The 18,038-nt window shown below is 43.2% G+C and overlaps 2 protein-coding genes across 4 annotated transcripts in view; one reads left to right on the top strand and one right to left on the bottom strand.

Moving 5' to 3' along the window:
- The window catches only part of POLR3F (RNA polymerase III subunit F), a 52,316-nt gene extending 50,259 nt beyond the window's left edge, over positions 1-2,057 (bottom strand). The window contains exon 1 of the mRNA XM_033937447.1: positions 1,737-2,057. Coding sequence (XP_033793338.1) covers positions 1,737-1,792 — 56 coding nt within the window. The 5' untranslated portion in view covers positions 1,793-2,057. The remainder of the gene's footprint in view (positions 1-1,736) is intronic.
- A 20-nt stretch (positions 2,058-2,077) lies between these two features.
- Positions 2,078-18,038, top strand: part of DZANK1 (double zinc ribbon and ankyrin repeat domains 1) — a 149,815-nt gene continuing 133,854 nt past the window's right edge. The window contains exons 1-3 of one of the 3 annotated variants that reach the window (XM_033937444.1): positions 2,078-2,272; positions 8,881-9,000; positions 15,787-15,940. In XM_033937444.1, the coding sequence (XP_033793335.1) occupies positions 8,892-9,000; positions 15,787-15,940 (263 nt within the window). In that variant the 5' untranslated portion in view covers positions 2,078-2,272; positions 8,881-8,891. Of the gene's footprint in view, positions 2,273-2,467; positions 2,584-3,234; positions 3,328-8,880; positions 9,001-15,786; positions 15,941-18,038 lie in introns of those variants that run through there. The other 2 variants (XM_033937446.1, XM_033937443.1) reach the window with 2 other exon arrangements.

Genomic DNA, 18,038 nt, shown 5'->3' with positions numbered 1-18,038 from the left:
ACAGTAGTAGCCTTAGCACCAGATAAGAATTGGTTATTAAGACTTAAAAAACAAACAAACCAAAAAACCCAAAAAAGAATTTCTTGGACATAAAATTCTAATGTTTCCAGATTTGGCACGAGACACACAAAAATGTCAACGCGAATTCTTGATTCTAAAGCCAGGTGTTATTGCTCTTGGGGCAACCTTTTTCTTTGTCACCCGTGCAAATGTGTGATACAATATCAAATGCAAAAATATATTTTATTTGATCCTAGCCAGCTGACGTCCTTCTTGTCAGGGACCTGCCTGGAAGGAGGGGAAATATGAGTACTCTTTGATTTGTTCGATATCCTCTCTCAGCTAATTGAACTACTAGTTTTCCTTTATAATTTAATGTTTTTCTTATTACTAATAGCTTGCTGTTTCTACTTCTTGGATCTTATTTTGAGGACCTGAGTTGAAGTTAAGCTAACATTTTCTTATTATGTTAGATTATATCTGCATAGTTTGAATTGTATTTTATTTTTACCTTAACTTTACCTTTCTGTACAAGTGGATACTTTGATAAGATATTAAAAACTGATTAAAAAATAAAAATACATGATTAGATTAACTTCTCTCTTCTTTGATATTTCTGGACCACAGACTGTAAAGTCTAGTTCTAAATGCTGAAGATGCCGTCCAAGCTCACTCCTACCTATTCAACCATCCTGTTGTTTGAAGGATATCTACCATGAAGTCTGGCCAGTAACATCCTCATGTTCCATATTAGTGGAGTTCACATTAATGCCCAGCCCATCCTACACCGAATCAACATAAATGGGACACAGACCGTGCAGGTCCGTCCAATGCTGGCCTTAGTTCTTTAATTTACATCCTTCATTTTCTAATTAGATATCCTCTATTTTTATCCCACGCTTTTTTGAATTCCATCATTGTTTTCCTCTCCACCATTTCCCTTGGGGGGGGGGGGGGGCATTCCAAGCATCTACCACCCATCTACAATAAGATAGTACTTATTGTAGCCTTTGGACTTTGGTTTAAAAATTTGCTACCACTTAAATTTGAGGCTTCTTTTTTCTCCATCATGAAATTTTTACAATGTCAGTGACTAGTACATCCCGATGTGATTCCTCGAGGTTTGTGGCAACATTGTATACATTGTTATTTGACATTCCATGAACTACCAAGTAGGTAGCAGATTTAAAACAAATTAGAGAAAGTATTTTTCACTTAATGCAAATTAAGCTATGGAATGCACTGCCAGAAAATGTACTCAATGCATCTCACTTAACTAGGTTTAAAAGGGGTTTGGACAAGTTCTTGGAGAAAATGTCTAAAACCAATTATGGTTTGCAGTGCCTATGTATTAGTGTTTGTGATACACATAGATACGTACCTGTTTTATTTTTGATAACAAGTAGAAGTGTTTGGTTATAAAACAATTATGAGCCATGTAGACCTGGGGAAAACCATCACTTATCTCTGGGACTGAGCAAAAAGGAAGGGATCTACTGTTTGGGATCTTCTCAGTACTTCTTAGTGACCCAGGTCTATAAAATACGGAGTGGAGTGGGATAGGCACGTGGAATCTCTTAGAGAAAGGAAGAGATCATGATTACTGCGGATGAGCCACTTGGCCTTTATCTACCATCATGTTTCTATATCCCTCTTGCTTCTTAGAGCCTCTCCAGCATTATAGGCAGCGGCTACTGCCATTCTACAAACCAAAAACAAAAAGATATATGCTATACCTGTTCTCGATCTCTGCTACGTCCGCAGCCTCCAGCTTTACTTTGACGTCCGCCATTGGTGCCCGGACTGGAAACACCGGATCACCAACCGACCCCCACCGGTTACAACATAGACACAGAAACTCTACTTGCGTCGCAGGACAACTGCGCACAGGGTCCTTCTTAGTTCTGGACGCTCTTTAGGATTCCAAAACGATGCCTGATATTCTGTCCTTTGTTTTTAGTTATAAACTTCTTGATTTTGGATGATTTTTTTTTTTTGTAGTTTTAGTTTAGAATGGTTGAAGATTAAGTGAAACTGAGATGTAATTCACTAGGGAGCGCTAACACGATACAGAGAAAGAGCCCAATTAGGGGAATGAAAAGGTGGAGCACACGCGCTTGCGTAGATGGGTCCCGGTCGTGGTTGCTAGGGGGAGCGGGAGACCGCCAATCAGCTGCTTCCTTCTTGGCCAGACCCTGGAGCCGGAGAAGCGTCTTGGCAACTGGCTGAAATCAGCTGTAATCTCTGGCGCCAGAAGTCGGTGTCTTGGGAGGTATAGTAGTTGCATGAGATCGCGAGGAACAATATAAATCCTTTGCGCTCTTCCCCGGATTTTATTCATTAACTGCTTTTGTAATTATTTCCATGATTTTGTTTTTATCAATCCATAACTTTAATGATTGTGTTATTATGCCTCTATGAACAGTTTTCTGCGGGTGCTCCTCTGAGATGACTTTCAGTGAATCTCTTGGACTGGTGGTGCCGATGTCCGAAACAGTAGTAGCAGTGCTGCACGATAGCTGGTTCCCTAAGGGCTGTGGTATTTGTAGTTCCTAATTCTACCCATTGTAATCAGTGCTTCAGGTGCCATAATACATCAGAGTAGAATTGGAATGATCTAAAAATTTCACAACTCTGTAGAATGAGAGTTTATATGCTGTGATATTAGAGGCTGCAATGTATATTGGTACTGAGTGACTGGAGAGGGTTGTCTCCTGTTAAGATATGCCCCCCCCCCCCCCCAAGTGTTCCTTGTTGCATTTTCAGGCTTAGCCTTGTTTTTAGATTGAAGCCTATAGAAATAGAAAAGCAAATTTGGCACAGCTTCATTGTTAACGAATGACAATATAATCATTACATAGAAACCTTCTCCCTCCAGACACAAATTTCCTTAAGAGGCTTCAATTGTTTCACCCTTATTAATATACATTTTATTTTAGAAATGTAATATTCACATCTGATCAAATGTAATATTCACAACTGATCAAATTGATATTTCAAGTGCAGTTTGTTATAGACTTGTTAAGTCTCCTACATTGAACAGGAGGCTCCTACTTTGGAAGACCATCTCCTGTTCAAAATGAGGAACCTTACATAGGAGATTCTGGATCAGCTACTCACTTTTTTCTCTCCCTAAAAATGACCAAGAGCAACTTAAAACCTCACTTTCTGCTGTAATAACAGCAGGCAGGAAGTGGCTGTTCTAGTCACACTGCTGACAGAGAAGTTTTGTAAAGGGAGTGTGGCTTAGCATGGGGCGAGGCATAATTTATTTATTTAATTCATTTTATATCCATCCTCCCCAGAGAACTCAGAATGGGTTACAAGGTAACGTATATAATATTTGGACAAACGAGTTACATAATGATAATTAGTCAAATGGGATACAGTGACATTTGTATAGTACAGTTTAACTTTCTAAATTAACATTTACATATCCTAAATTAACATTCATAGATAACATAGTTTGATCATTCTAGAGTAACATTACAGTTACATAATAATTAAAAATTCATGATCAGACAGATCCAAACAGTACAAAATGCTGCAGCAAGGTTTTTGCTAGAAAAATCAAGACAGACGAGTGCCACCCCGCTTCTGAAAGAGTTACACTTGCTCTTGATTGAAAGCAGAGTGAAATTCAAGATCTTATTGCTGACACACAAAACCGTTCACCTCTCAGAACCGCAATATCTTGCAGCCTGATTACATAACCATACTCCACCTCATCCCTACACTAGAGCCAGGGGTCTCTATTACGAATACCTTCCTTCAATGACATCAAATACAAAAGCACAAGGGCAAGAATGCCCCACTGAAGGAATTAAAGCTAGAAAAGGACACCAGAAAATTCAAGAAAGGGATAAAGAATATCCTTTTCTCAGACTACTTCAACTGAAACTGTGAGCTGACAGAAATAGGATGCAACAAAGAGGAAAATAGCAGGCTTTCATCTCTGCCCCCGCCCCCCCCCCCCCCCCACACACACACACTAGGAACACAATAGGAGGACATGACGTATGAACATAATAGATCTTTCCAGAAATGCTTAAGATATGAATATAGTAAATGGAACTAAAATAAATAAGATGAATTGCATGTAACTATAGATTACTTAGTTGTAATGGATAACCTATTTAGGAGGGTATAAATATAGCATACTTAGTTAGAATGGTTAACTGTAATCTTGTGTAAACATATCATACATATATAATAGTGTAATAATGCAAATGCAAACATGATACTCTAGCCAAGCAGCTAGGAGGCCAACAACAATCACAATGGAATCTATCTGATCTGTATTTAAAATCCATTACTGATGTCTTTGAAAACTGCTCTGAATTGACTCCCCAGTCATTAGTAGCAGTATAGAAGCTTCCAATAAAGATAAAAATAAAGATAATTAGTTGGCAAGTGCCTGATGTTTATATAATGCAGTTTGTTCATCCTAAAATAACATTCACAGATAATATGGTTTGTTCATTCCAAATTAATAGCACAAAAACTCGGATATGGTGAATATCACAATGAATACAAAAAACACTTTCACCAAAAGGAAAAAATGAAGGTATATAATGAACACAAGCAAAGACCAGTCTATTCGGAGGAAAAAGCCTCAGACAGGGGCCCACCCACCTCCACAATGGTGGAATAACGGTGTTCAGGCGATCACTTCACTGGCATAAAACCTCCTTCTATAGTGGTCATAACAATGTGTTTAAAAATTATTTTCACTTATATTTTTTGCTTTCAAATTTGAATGGTAAGAGAAGATAGTGACTTAACTTTCTCCTTAGGGATCGGGACACCAACGATGGCCAGCGTTTCACTGTCAAGCTGCCTCAGGGTGTAAACAAGTCCGATCACATTTTCACTAAATTTAAAAATATAACAACATTCAAATCAGAATAACTTTAAAGAAGCTGGTCAATATTATAACTACTTTTGTTATACTAGAACAGACTGCATACCTTTCATGTGGACGCTCGCTTACGTAAGCTTACCTAACCTATTTTAATTTCATGATATCTTTTTTTTGAGATAGGGTGACCAGACTTGCACACACACTCAAGGTGAGGTCACACCATAGAGCGATACAGAGGCATTATAATATCTGTTGTCTTATTTTCTATCTTTTTCGTAATAATTCCTTGCATTTTGTTTACTTTATTGGCTGCTGCTGGCCCATTGCAGGGTAGTAACTGGTTACAGTAATGCTGGTTACTGTAATTAGTTACATTTTAGGTAACAATCAATGCAACTAGTTACTTTTTGATAAGATTAAATTAAATAACTAGTTACTTTATTTTAGTAATAATTAACAAAAGCTACTGTTAACATAGCAAGCAGAACAATTGATGATAGATTTTCATTCATGCTATTTTGTTCATTAAGCCTCCAATTCAACTCGTTTCTCTTGCCTTGCCACAGTGCATTACAGTAACTACCCATGTACCAGCTATACATTTCGGGGCTCATAATCGAAAGAGAAAAACGTCCAAAAACCGGCCTAAGTCAGCACATGGACGAACATTTCTCAAAAACATCCAAGCGCCGATAATAAAACTGGGTTTTGGACGTATTTAAAAACAACCTAGGCCTTCATAGTGCCGCTCAACGTCCAAAGATAAATGGGGCATTTCGGGAGGCATGTCGAGGGCGGGAGTTGGATGGGACGTGGGCTGGCTTAGACTTAGTCGTACAGCATGTATAACCGAAAGTTTAACAACAGAGCCTAGATGGAACTTGGACGTTGTGACTTAGACGGAAAGTTGGACAGAAATGTGGTATAAAGATAGATGATATAGTGGCTTGGACGATCAGATCGGCAGAATGTATAATTAGACGATTTTCAAAAGTAAAAAAGAGTTGGACATATCTTTCAAAAATGTGTCTTAGGCTCTTTTTAACTTTGGACGACTTGCGAGATGGACGTAAACGGACTTGGACGTCCCTTTCGATTATGCCCCTCTTCATGTTTATTTAAATCTTGATATACCACTCATCTAATGTCTGACTGGTTTACATAGAAATAAATATAATTTAGAAAGTCAAATACAAGGATTACCAAAAAGACAAATAAGATACATATAGAGCATGGGTAAGAAATACGTGCTGACAGCCAGCCAAACAGACTCTACTGAACTGAAAGAATTGCTTCATAAAGGGCTGGACTGTTTTTGCATACTTAAATGAACCAGAGTCTCAGACTACTGTGCCATCCAAGGTTGCTCATGCAGGGTCCAGTGGCCCTGGAATGACTGGAGTGCTTTGGTCTTACAGCATGGCTCTTGAGCATGTAGCCTTAGTGCGCAAAGGCTATTCAGATGGGGTGATTGCAATCCTCCTACGATCCAAGAAACAGGCAACATTAGCTGCCTTTGCGAAAGCTTGGAAGTGTTTTCAGATCTGGTGTGCACAGAAGAGTGAGGACCCGGTTTCAGCTCTGATTTCTTTGGTCCTAATATTCCTGCAGGAAGGACTTGAGAAAGGTCTGGCAATGGGCTCCCTCAAAGTTCAAGTAGCAGGTCTTTCTTTTGTGTTTCAGACTTCAAGAGCATAAGAAGTCCTTGGCTTCTCATTCAGATGTGGCCAGGTTTCTGAAGGAGGCTAATCCTTAAAGGCACATTCCACTATGGGAGTAGCATCCTCCTGGGAAGAGTCTACAGCAATTTCCCCTGAAGAGATTTGTAGAACGGCCACATGGTCTTCCCTTCATAGTTTCATGAAATTTTACAGGGTGAATGTGGTGGCAAAATTGGACTCTGCCTTTGGATTGTCCATAATTGCAGCAGGCTCATCTCTCCCACCCTAGATTCCGGGGACTGTTTTGATATGTCCCAAGAGTTCAGGAATGATGTGCCTATTGCATTAGAAGGGAAGATTAAGTACTTGCCTTGATAATCTTTCTAGTAAATAGGTGCTTAGTAATGTAGTAAATGATGCGGATAAAGACTCAAATGATCCATCCAGTGTGCCCAACTGTACTTACTCTATAAATTCATGATTTAAATTGGATTGTACATTTTCTCAGATATTTCTGGGCCAGAAACCCAGAGCTCTGCCCAGTATTGTGCTTAGGTTCCATCTACTGGAGTTTCTGTCAATGCTTACTCCAGCACATCTAAACCATCCCAGCCATCAAAGCCCTCCCCAGCCCATCTTCAACTGATTGGCCATAAACAGAACACAGACCATGCAAATATACCTAGTAATGGCCTTAGCTCTTCAATATATACCCATTATTTTCTGATTAAGATCCTTTGGGGGTAATAATTTAAAAAAAAAAAAAGTCTAAAAAGTGTCCTAAATGGCTACTTGGACGATCAAAAAGCCTGATCGTCCAAGTACCCATAACCAAAGCTGGTTTTTAGCACAACACTCATTCCCTGCAGCAGCGGTGAACACAACACCCCCCACCCCGAAACGGCGGCAATACCCCCAACCCTGCAGCGGGAGAGATACCCGCTGCCCTAAAATCCCAGCCACACCCCCCCTCGCAGCTCTCTCCTGCTGCCCTAAAATCCCCGCCATGACAGCCATTGTAGCGGGAGAGATGCCCACTCTCCTCCGCTTTCAAGTGACCCCACTGTCTCTGCCGCCCCCTTCCCCTTATCTCAAAATAGATGACCCGGAGGAACATGGACACCATCCTCCCAGCTGCTGCGTCATCTAAAATAGGCCTTCCCCTCCCATCTTGGGATGCACCGGGGAGGGGCTTGAGGCTCTGATTGACCCAAGTTTTATTTATTTATTTAAAAAATTTATATACTGCCTGGAGTCTCAGCAGTTTCCCATAAGAGGAGCCGTATACAACCTGGGCCAATCAGAGCCTCAGGTATCTCCCTGGTGCATCCCATGATGCAACGGGGAGGGGAAGGCTCATTTTAGATGATGCAGCAGCTGTGAGGAGGGTGTCCACGTCCCTCTGTGTAATCTATATTTTAGGTAAGGGGGAGTCGGTTCGTGGCAGGGATTTAATTTAATGTGAGCCATAGATTATGCATCTCTCCTGCTGCAAGGGCTGGTCGCGGCGGGGTTTTAGGGCAGTGGGAGAGAGTGGGCATCTCTTCTACTGTTGTGGAGGTTTGTTTGTTTTTTTACAGCATTTTTCATGCGCATGTGCCCATCGCTATCACCAGCGATGGGCACATGCAAATTTAGCGAATCTTCGCTGCTGAATACCGACCTCAATTGCATGCGTGATTTTTTGAGAATGTCTTGGTTTTTTAGATTCGCTATCAAAATGGCTGTGTTAGCAGACTGTCGCTTTTTAACGCGGGTTTTTGAGAATCCTGGCCTTAAGGTGTAGTATTGCCAGCACACCTAGGGAAAACAGAACATTCAGATATCAGAAGAGTCTCTGTTCAGACCCAGACATTGGAAGCACTTAAGATGGTTGACTTCAGATGTGTTACAAACAATTTGCAAGGTCAAAGTCAAATAATTTTTAAAAAATGAGGCAATTCAAGAGGAACTCAGAGGAAAAATTTCCAAATGAAGAAAAATGTATCTTCAGCAGAAAAAAGAAAAAAAAACCCCCGAGAGTGAATTCCAAGGAGAAAGAGACTGAGGGGTCTGTGAATCTTTTTCATGTGTACACGCCATGAAATGACAGATTTATCATGTTGAATACTGAGAATCTCTGTTCCTGGTAAGCAACTTAACTTCTTCCTTTATTGATATAAATGCCAGTAACACTTAAGATCACCATAGGAAATACATTTAACCGCCTCTAACAATTACGGCTTTGGCGGTATATAAGAATAAAATTATTATTATTATTAGGTACAAAAAATGGCTCTTAATACATCTGGGGCAATTAAAAATCTGATGACATTTGAGATTTGTTGTTTGATTGTGCAGATTTTTGTCTTCCAGGGCCAAAAACAATGACAGCTGGATCGATCTCAGTTCCTCAGGTTATACCTCTTCGGATTCCCCTTCCAGGGAAAGCTAAGCATGAAATAAATACAAATACACTTGTTGAAATAAAATCAGGTATGAGCATGCAAGCAAGTAAGCAGTGCTGATTTGAAAGCCATGGGGCTCATAATCAAAACTTTAAAATGTCTAAAAACCTGCCTAAGTCGGCACTTTGACATCCTACTAGACAGGATGTCCAAGTGCTGATAATCAATCTGCTTTTCTGGACATGTATGCCTCTGACTGCCACTGAGCGCCCAGACCTGGAGGAGTGGTCAGGAAAGTATCTGGGTGGGATGTGGGCCGAGCTAAACTTAGACATCCTGCAGGGATAATCAAATGTTTTACTAGACATCCTGGATGAAACGTAGATGTTGTGAGTTAGACCAATGGTTCCCAACCCTGTCCTGGAGGACCACCAGGCCAATTGGGTTTTCAGGCTAGCCCTAATGAATATGTATGGAGCAGATTTGCATGCCTGTCACTTCCATTATATGCAAATCTCTCTCATGCATATTCATTAAGGCTAGCCTAAAAACCCGATTGGCCTGGTGGTCCTTTAGGACAGGGTTGGGAGCCACTGAGTTAGACAATGTGAAAACAGGAATAAGTGCCAAAAAGGTATCCAAAGTGACCAGATAACCACTGCAGAGACAAAGTAAAGACCTCCACATATGCCCCCAGTGTTCACTGACCCTCTCATACCCCCACAGATCAGAATAAAAAAGTACATACCTGTCTCCAGAACATCAGCACCTAGTATAGGAAAGTCTAGTAGAGCTGCACACAGTTGAAGTGGACTTAGACCAGATATACTATCAGATCGACAAACTTAAAAGTGACAAATCCCCTGGACCGGATGGGATTCATCCGAGAGTCTTAAAGGAATTGAAGGTTGAAATCGGAGAGTTATTGCAAAAACTTGCAAACCTGACAATCAGAACTGGACAGATACCGGACGACTGGAGGATAGCGAACGTCACCCCAATTTTCAAAAAAGGATCGAGAGGGGAACCGGGCAACTATAGACCTGTGAGTCTTACGTCTGTCCCTGGCAAGATGGTTGAAGCACTGATCAAGGATAGCATAGTCCGGCACTTGGACGCACATGACTTGATGAAACCCAGTCAACATGGATTCAGGAAAGGGAAATCATGTTTGACGAATTTACTCCAATTTTTTGAGACCGTGAACGAGCAAATTGATAGTGGGAAGCCGGTGGACATAATATACTTGGACTTCCAGAAAGCGTTCGACAAAGTTCCACACGAAAGACTTCTCAGGAAACTACAAAGCCATGGCATAGAGGGGGATATACAAAGGTGGATAGGCAAATGGCTGGAAAACCGAAAGCAGAGAGTGGGCATAAATGGGAAGTTCTCCGACTGGGAGAAAGTGACTAGTGGTGTACCCCAGGGCTCGGTACTTGGGCCGATCCTTTTTAATATTTATATCAATGACCTGGAGGAAGGAACATCCAGTGAGATCATCAAGTTTGCAGACGATACAAAACTATGCCGGGCGATCAGATCGCAGGATGATAGAGAGAAACTCCAGAGCGACTTGTGTCGGTTAGAAACATGGGCGGAGAAATGGCAGATGAAGTTCAATGTGGAGAAATGCAAGGTAATGCATTTAGGCAATAAAAATAAGGAATACGAGTATACAATGTCAGGTGCAACTCTGGGGAAGAGTGAACAAGAAAAGGACCTGGGTGTACTGATAGATAGGACCCTGAAGCCGTCGGCACAATGCGCGGCAGCGGCAAAGAAGGCAAATAGAATGTTGGGCATGATAAAGAAAGGAATCTCGAGTAGATCGGAGAAAGTTATAATGCCGCTTTATAGGGCAATGGTCAGACCACACTTGGAATACTGCGTCCAACATTGGTCTCCCTACCTAAAGAAGGATATAAAACTGCTGGAGAGGGTGCAGAGACGAGCAACAAAACTGGTGAAGGGTATGGAGAAACTGGAATACGAGGACAGACTTATAACACTAGGATTGTTCTCCCTTGAGAAAAGGAGACTGCGTGGGGATATGATCGAGACCTTCAAAATACTGAAAGGAATCGACAAAATAGAGCAGAGAAGATTATTTACATTGTCCAATTTGACACGGACTAGAGGACATGTAATGAAGCTAAGGGGGGACAGGTTCAGGACTAATGTCAGGAAGTACTGCTTCACTCAGAGAGTGGTTGACACCTGGAATGCCCTCCCAGAGGAGATTATGACGGAATCGACCGTCCTAGGCTTCAAGAGCAAACTAGATGCATATCTCCTTAAGAGAGGCATATAAGGATATGGTGGACTATAAATTAAGCCAGGTGTACACCTGGCAGGGCCTCCGCGTGTGCGGATCGCCGGACTTGATGGACCGAAGGTCTGATCCGGAGAAGGCAGTTCTTATGTTCTTATGTTCTTATGTGTCTTAATAGCCTGGCGGGAGGGGGGCTAGTGAGCCATAGAGAGGAGTAGCATGGTTGTAAGCCATGCTAACCACTATATTCATGGTGAAAAATGTGAGCCCACCAAGCCCCCCCAAACCCTACTCTACTGCCATATAGGTGCCACCTGCAGCCTTAAGGGCTATTGGGGGATGTAGACAGATGGGTATAGTGGGTTTTGGTGGGCTCACCATAACCTATAAGGGAGTTCTGGTGAGATGTTTATATGGCACCCTTTATGTGAAGTTCACAGCAGTACCCTGTTAGGTGCCCCACTTTGCTGTTGCCATGTCTGGGTGGCCTGTCCCTTACAAGATTGGTCCCTCCCAAGTCCAAATGGTCTTGTTCTGGGCGTTTGGGACTTGGATGAAATTTTGGTTGAAAATGTGGTTTAAAGATAGACATCCTGGCGGTCTGGGTGACCGAATGGCATTTATGTCAAGATAGACAATTTTTTGAAAAAAAAAAAAATTCTAGACGTATGGTGATTTTTCTTTCGAAAATGGGAATTTTCCCACTGCCGACTTTGGGTATCTAGCCCCATATGTCCATATCAGACTTAGACGTATGTTTTGATTATGCCCCTCTATATCTTTAAAAATGATGATTTATACAAATTAGTTTGGTTTTTTTTTGAGAGGTGCAAAATACAATGAAATACCAGACCAGGATTGGAAATCATTTTTTAAAAAGTTAGGAATTGGAAAAATTTCTTTTAATATCTATTATTTAACTCTTTAATTTTATTTATATTTTTTACCCTCCCCTTTGTTGCCAGACCATTCTGCTCCCTCCTGAAACTTGGGGACTGCTCCTGATCCCAGCTTCTGTCATCATGCCACTACTTTTGACTAATGCTGCTTTGGCCAAACAGAGTGCTTCTTCACCCCAAATTGGAAACTCAGGGTTTAAAAAAAAAAAAAAAAAATCAATAATACTTAAAAAAAATTTTTTACCTTTCTTTGGTAAATCAAAATTTTAAAGTGAATATAAAATTAATACAAGCATGCAGCTGTGCCTCTTACAATAATTATAATACCAGAAAACACAAAACAAAAAAAGATGCTCCTAAGAGACAAAAGAGACCCTAAGTGGTGCAGAGTGACAGTATGCTAGCTTAAAGTCAGCCAGTCCATGCCGCCACCTCTGGCCAAAGTAGAACATTTTCCTGCTATTTTTATAGACCTTCTCTTACACTGTTCTCAATGTGAAGCCATTTGCTAACCTTCACAGGGAATTTATTGCCCTGTTACTATAGCCAGTGGCATAGTAAGGGGGGCAGGGGCTGGACTGCCCCAGACGCTGGCACCTCTCTGCCCCCTCCCCCACATATCTCCTTAAGGCCTCCTTTTATCAAACCTTGTTAGGGTTTTTTTTATCACCGGCTATTACGGTAAATGCTCCAACGCTCATAGGCATTCTATGAACATCGGCGCTTTTACTGCAGCGGCCGGCGTTATAAAACCCTAATGCGGCTTGATAAAAAGGGGCCTAAAAATGTTCAACAGCACAAGCAGCATCTTTCATTTGCTGCTCATGCCAGCCTTGACTCCCATATGTTGTCACTTCCTGGTTGCAGGACCAGGATGTGATGTCAGAAGAGAGCTAAGACCGACACTAGCAGCAGGTGGAAGATGCTGCTCACGCTGGCAAATATTTCAAGTGTGTGGGGGTGGGGACTGCTCAAGCAGTGGAGGGCACTCAAGCGGCGGGGATCAATGAGGAGGGGTGCATAGCACGGCGATGCTGGGTGCCATCGCCTTACTATACCACTGACTATAGCAATCCTAATTCAGTCCCAGATCGCTTATCTCTAGGCAGGTCTACACAAGCATGCACCATACTCAAATTTCTTTCAGGGTGCCAATGTTTATTGGCTGTGTTTGTTCTTACAAATTCCACAAAACCCTGCTTGAGGTCCTCTGTTTTCTCTTAAATTCCTTCAGCTATCATGACAAGCCCATGGTGTTGGCTCCATCTAATATAATAAAACGGTAAGCCGCGCATGCGCAGTTCCTATGCGTGCGTCCGTTTTCCGTGAGCTGTAGTTAGGAAGTGCGCATGCGTGGCTTACAGTCTTCTTCCTCCCCCCCCTCGCTGAGGTGGATGTCGGCCGCGGCAGCCCGAGGCGGATGTCGTCCGCAGCGGCTGCTGGCCGCCCGAAGCTCTCTCTCTCTTCCTCCTCCCCCGAGGCGGATGTCGACTGCGGCGGCCCGAGTCGGATGTTGGCCACGGCGACTGCTGGCCGCCCGAAGCTCTCTCTCTCTCTTCCTCCTCCCCCCCCGAGGCGGATGTCGACATAAGTAGGGCATGGAGTTCAGGAGGAAGGTATGGGGGGGAGGAAATACTGCACAGGGAAGTGGAGTGGGAGGGAAATGCTGCAATACACGGAAATGGAGGGGCAGAAAAGGGGTTGATGGACAGGGGAAGAGGTGCTGATGAACAGGGAGGGGGCCAGAAAAATGAAGACAGGCCTACTGCTGGACAGGGGGGAGCAGGAAGGAGGTGATGATGGACTGGGGGAGGTAAAACAAAGGGAGAAGGGCTTCTGTTGGATAAGGTGAGCAGTGATGGGGTGGTGGAGGACACAGGGGAGGTAAAAGGGAGAATGGACAGGGGGAGCAGGCAAGGGGTGGTAGTGGACAGCCAAGGAAAAAAAAAAAAGACAGACAGAAATACAGAAAGCGACTAAGGAGAGAGAAAAAATAAAAAAGACAGACACACACACATATATTCTAGCACCCGTTAATGTAAAGGGCTATAAGACTAGTCTAATATAATTTTTTAAATAACTCACTTTATGCCCTGACAGCTGCAGCTGCTCCACTCCACCTCTGCATTTCCAAAACATGGCAGAAAACTTTGTTGAGGTTAAGAGCCTATGCCCTATGATTATTCCCATAGACATAAAATGGGAAAAATTGTTCATTACATCTAGTCTTTAGTCATTTCTTACCACCTTTTTGAAAGTAGCTTATTCTAACAAAATGTCTTTCTTCTCATATATGAGTTGATCTTCCTTTGCTAATAATTGTTTTTGTGATATCAGTAGAATCAACAAAATCTTTATTTTGCACAAATTCCCAGAACTGTTTTGTTTTTCACCCACAGTCCTTGAGGTTAGTCAGTGGGTCCGGTTTTGGAATGTTTCTGATTAATATTCATGAGAGCGATTTGCATGTGTAATACCTCCATTATATGCAATTTTTTCTCATGTATATTTATTGGAGGTTTCCTGAAAATCTGACCTCTTGGTGGCCCATGAAGACTGGGAATGAAGCCCAGGATTATACTGTAGTTTCTATTACAGTAGAATCTCTCCCCCCCTTTTACAAAACCGTTTCATGATTTTTAGCGCCAGCTGCAGCGGTAACAACTCCGACGCTCATAGGAATTCTATTACCACCACAGCTGGTGCTACTGTTTTGTAAAAGAGGGGATGGTGGTCAGTTAACCAGTATTCAACTAACCAGAATTCTCAACTAACCAGTGGAAAAAAATTAATCTCTCATGCTCCTTGACAACGTCCAAAGTCGTGCTCCTGACCCAACAACCCCGCTCCTTCCCTCCCTCAACAGCAGCCACAAATCTCCCTCCTTCCCTTCCTGAAGCAGCAGGCAACCCCTGCTGCTTTGAGAAGGGAGGGACAAACCACTCTGACAACCCCCTCCTTCCCTCCATTCCCCAAAGTAGCAGAGTTGGTCCTGACAACCCCCCCTCCCTCTCTCCATTCCCCGAAGCAGAAGAGCCAGTCCTCACAACCCCCCCTCCCTTCCTCCCTCCCTTACCCACCTGAAGCAGTAGCAGCAGCTGGTGAGCAGAGGAAGTGCTGGTAAACAGGCTGCTTCTGGACAGCCCTGGCAGGGCCTTTCCTCTGCTGCATCACTCCTGACATGGCAGAGGAAAGGCCATGTCAAGGCTGACTGGAAGCAGTCTGTTTACTGGTGCTTCCTCTGGTCATTGGCTGCCGCTACCGCTTCGGGTGAGTGATGAGGGGAGTTGTCAGGATCAGCTCTGCTGCTTTGGGAATGGAGGGAGGGAGGGTTGTCAGGACCGGCTTTGCTGCTTTGGGAAATGTAGGGAGGGTTGTCAAGACAGGCTCTACTGCTTCAGGGAGAAAGGGGGGTTGTCACTGTTTAGAGTAAGGAAGGGAGTAGGGGAAGAAAGTGGGGGAAGAGAAAGTGAGAGAGAAAGTAACTCAGAAAGAAGGGAAGACCTACACATGGGGGTGGAGGGATGATACAGTGAGATGGGAAGGGAGACAAAACTATCTTTATAGTAACTCTCAAGCAACCAGAAACTACAGTTATCCCACATCTACCAATCCCCATGGATGCCAGATAACTGAGAGTCAACTGTATATAAATATCCTGTATTTTGGCTTTCAAAATATCTTGTGTTTTGGCTTTAAGATACTCCTGAAGTCAGTATCTACTATACTCTGGATGGCAGCAAACCAGATCCATTGAAGAGACTTGGTTATGGAGAAAACAATACTTTCAGATATAAGAGACCTTTCACATTGCCTGATGGGAAAATTACAGTTCGAGCATTAGCAGTTACAAGGTTGGTACACAGAATAACTCTTGATGCTCTTGGGGTCTTGGTAAAGATGTAGACTAGAAGATGACCAGTCTCTTGCTAGCAGGAAAAGTGGACCAATATTGCATAAAACTACAAAAGAGAATAGGAGCATTTTAGAACTCTGTTGGTATTGTAATACATATGTAGATGTTTGGAAATAAGAACCCATTTTAAAGGTGAGTGTAAACTAAAACAAGTTATGGACCTGCAGTCTCAGAATAGCCTGCAAGTGAGAAAATATCTTTGGATGCTGTGCAGCATGGTGGCAGTGATCAATTTAGTCCCAGGAACTCAGGTACTTATGCATCCATGCAGCGGGAGAGATGCCCATTCTCTCCCACTGCCAAGCAACGCCCAGCAGCAGGAGAAATGCCCACAGTGGGAGAAATGCCCATTCTCTCCCGCCTAAAAGAACACCCCCCCTGCAATGGGAGAGATGCCACTCTCTCCCACCGTCAAGTGACCCCCCCCCCCCCCCCAGCAGTGGGAAAGATGCACATTCTCTCCTGCCGCAAACAAAAAAACCCTGCAGTGGGAGAGATACCTACTCTCTCCTGCTGCCACCCAACCCCCCCAGCAGTGGGAGAGATGCCACACAATACCCCCCATGCCTCTGACCCCTCTCCCCCTTACCTTGAATTAGTTGGCTGACCAGAGGGATGCCTACTCACCCTGGCTAGCTGGCCCACCTCTTCAAAATGGGCCTTCCCCTCTTCGGTGCATTCTGGGATGCACTAGGGAGGGGCCTGAGGCTCTGATTGGCCCAGGTTGTTTAAGGCCCATCCCTCCCGTCACCTAACTAATTCAAGGTAAGGAAGAGAGGGGTCGGAGATGGGGGTGGGGCGGGGATGTTGTGTGGCAGTGGGAGAGAGTGGGCATCTCTCCTGCTGAAGTGGGACTGGGTCGCATGGTGGCGCGAGAGAGTAGGCATCTCTCCCACTGTTGTGCTGTTGGTTTTTTTTTCTTTTAGTATTTATTCTGTGCATGTGCATATCACTATCACCAGCAATGGGCACATGCAAATTTATCAAGTCTTTGCTACTATCTGCCAACCTCATTTGCATGAGCATTTTTTGAAGAATGACTCGCTTTTTTAAAATCACTACCAGAACGGCTGCGATAGCATCCTGTCATTTTTTAACGTGTTTTTTTGAGAATCTAGGCCTCAGTTTTCCATGGAGCTGATGAGCTGTGTTAGTTTAGAGTCAGTCTAAACTCATGAAAACCTTGAATTCATTTTATGCCTTCTCAGTTTTGTGTTTTATTTTACTTTTCTTTAATTTTTCTTAAAAACTTTTCATTTTTTCTCACTTTGAATTTTTGGGTCTTTGTACAATTCCAAGACTACTTTCAGGCCAGGAGTGTTAACCATTTTTCGGGTTCCAATTACTCAACTTCCCTGGACCATTGAGTCCTTCGATTTAACGTCAGCAGTCTTTCCTTCCATGTCAAAGCCTTCCATTGACTTTAAGTGGTGCACTCGGTGCAACAGGACCATTTCAGCCACTGATCCACATAGCTGATGCCTTCAGGGTCCTGAGCACCGGGTAGATTCATGTCTGCACTGCTTCCATCTTCAGAAAAGGTTACTGAAGGCGAAGCAGCTCCAGATTGAAAAATTATTTGGATCCGGAACATCAAGAATGTCAGCAGCATCTGATCCTGAGACGACTGCAACATCAAGGCAACCACTGGAATCAAGACCTTGATTGATGTCTGCATCATTATCGGTGCCACCATCTGAATCTACTAAGAAGCATAGGCATGCTTCCCCATTTCAGCATGCATCGGCACAGCATGTAGCGGCATCATCTCAGGCATCCACACCATCAATGCAATCTAAATGCCAACACAATGAGGCTTGATCACCTTCCCTGAGGAATGCCTCGACACCCTACAGTACTATCTGTATCGATGACATCCACGGTACCGGTGCCCTCTCTTCAGGACCAGATATGGGACATCATACAGAGGGAGTTGGCTGTCATGATGCACACTCAGGCACCTCAAGCCACAGCTATGGCACAGCCCACACCAGCCCGAGCAACGCTCTAAGTGATCCTCGAGGGCATAGCTTGCA

This window comes from Geotrypetes seraphini, chromosome 3 (genome assembly GCF_902459505.1).
Source record: "Geotrypetes seraphini chromosome 3, aGeoSer1.1, whole genome shotgun sequence".
Lineage (NCBI taxonomy): Eukaryota > Metazoa > Chordata > Amphibia > Gymnophiona > Dermophiidae > Geotrypetes > Geotrypetes seraphini.
The sequence above is the reverse complement of the archived record's forward strand: the minus strand, read 5'-3'. Positions and strand labels throughout refer to the sequence as shown.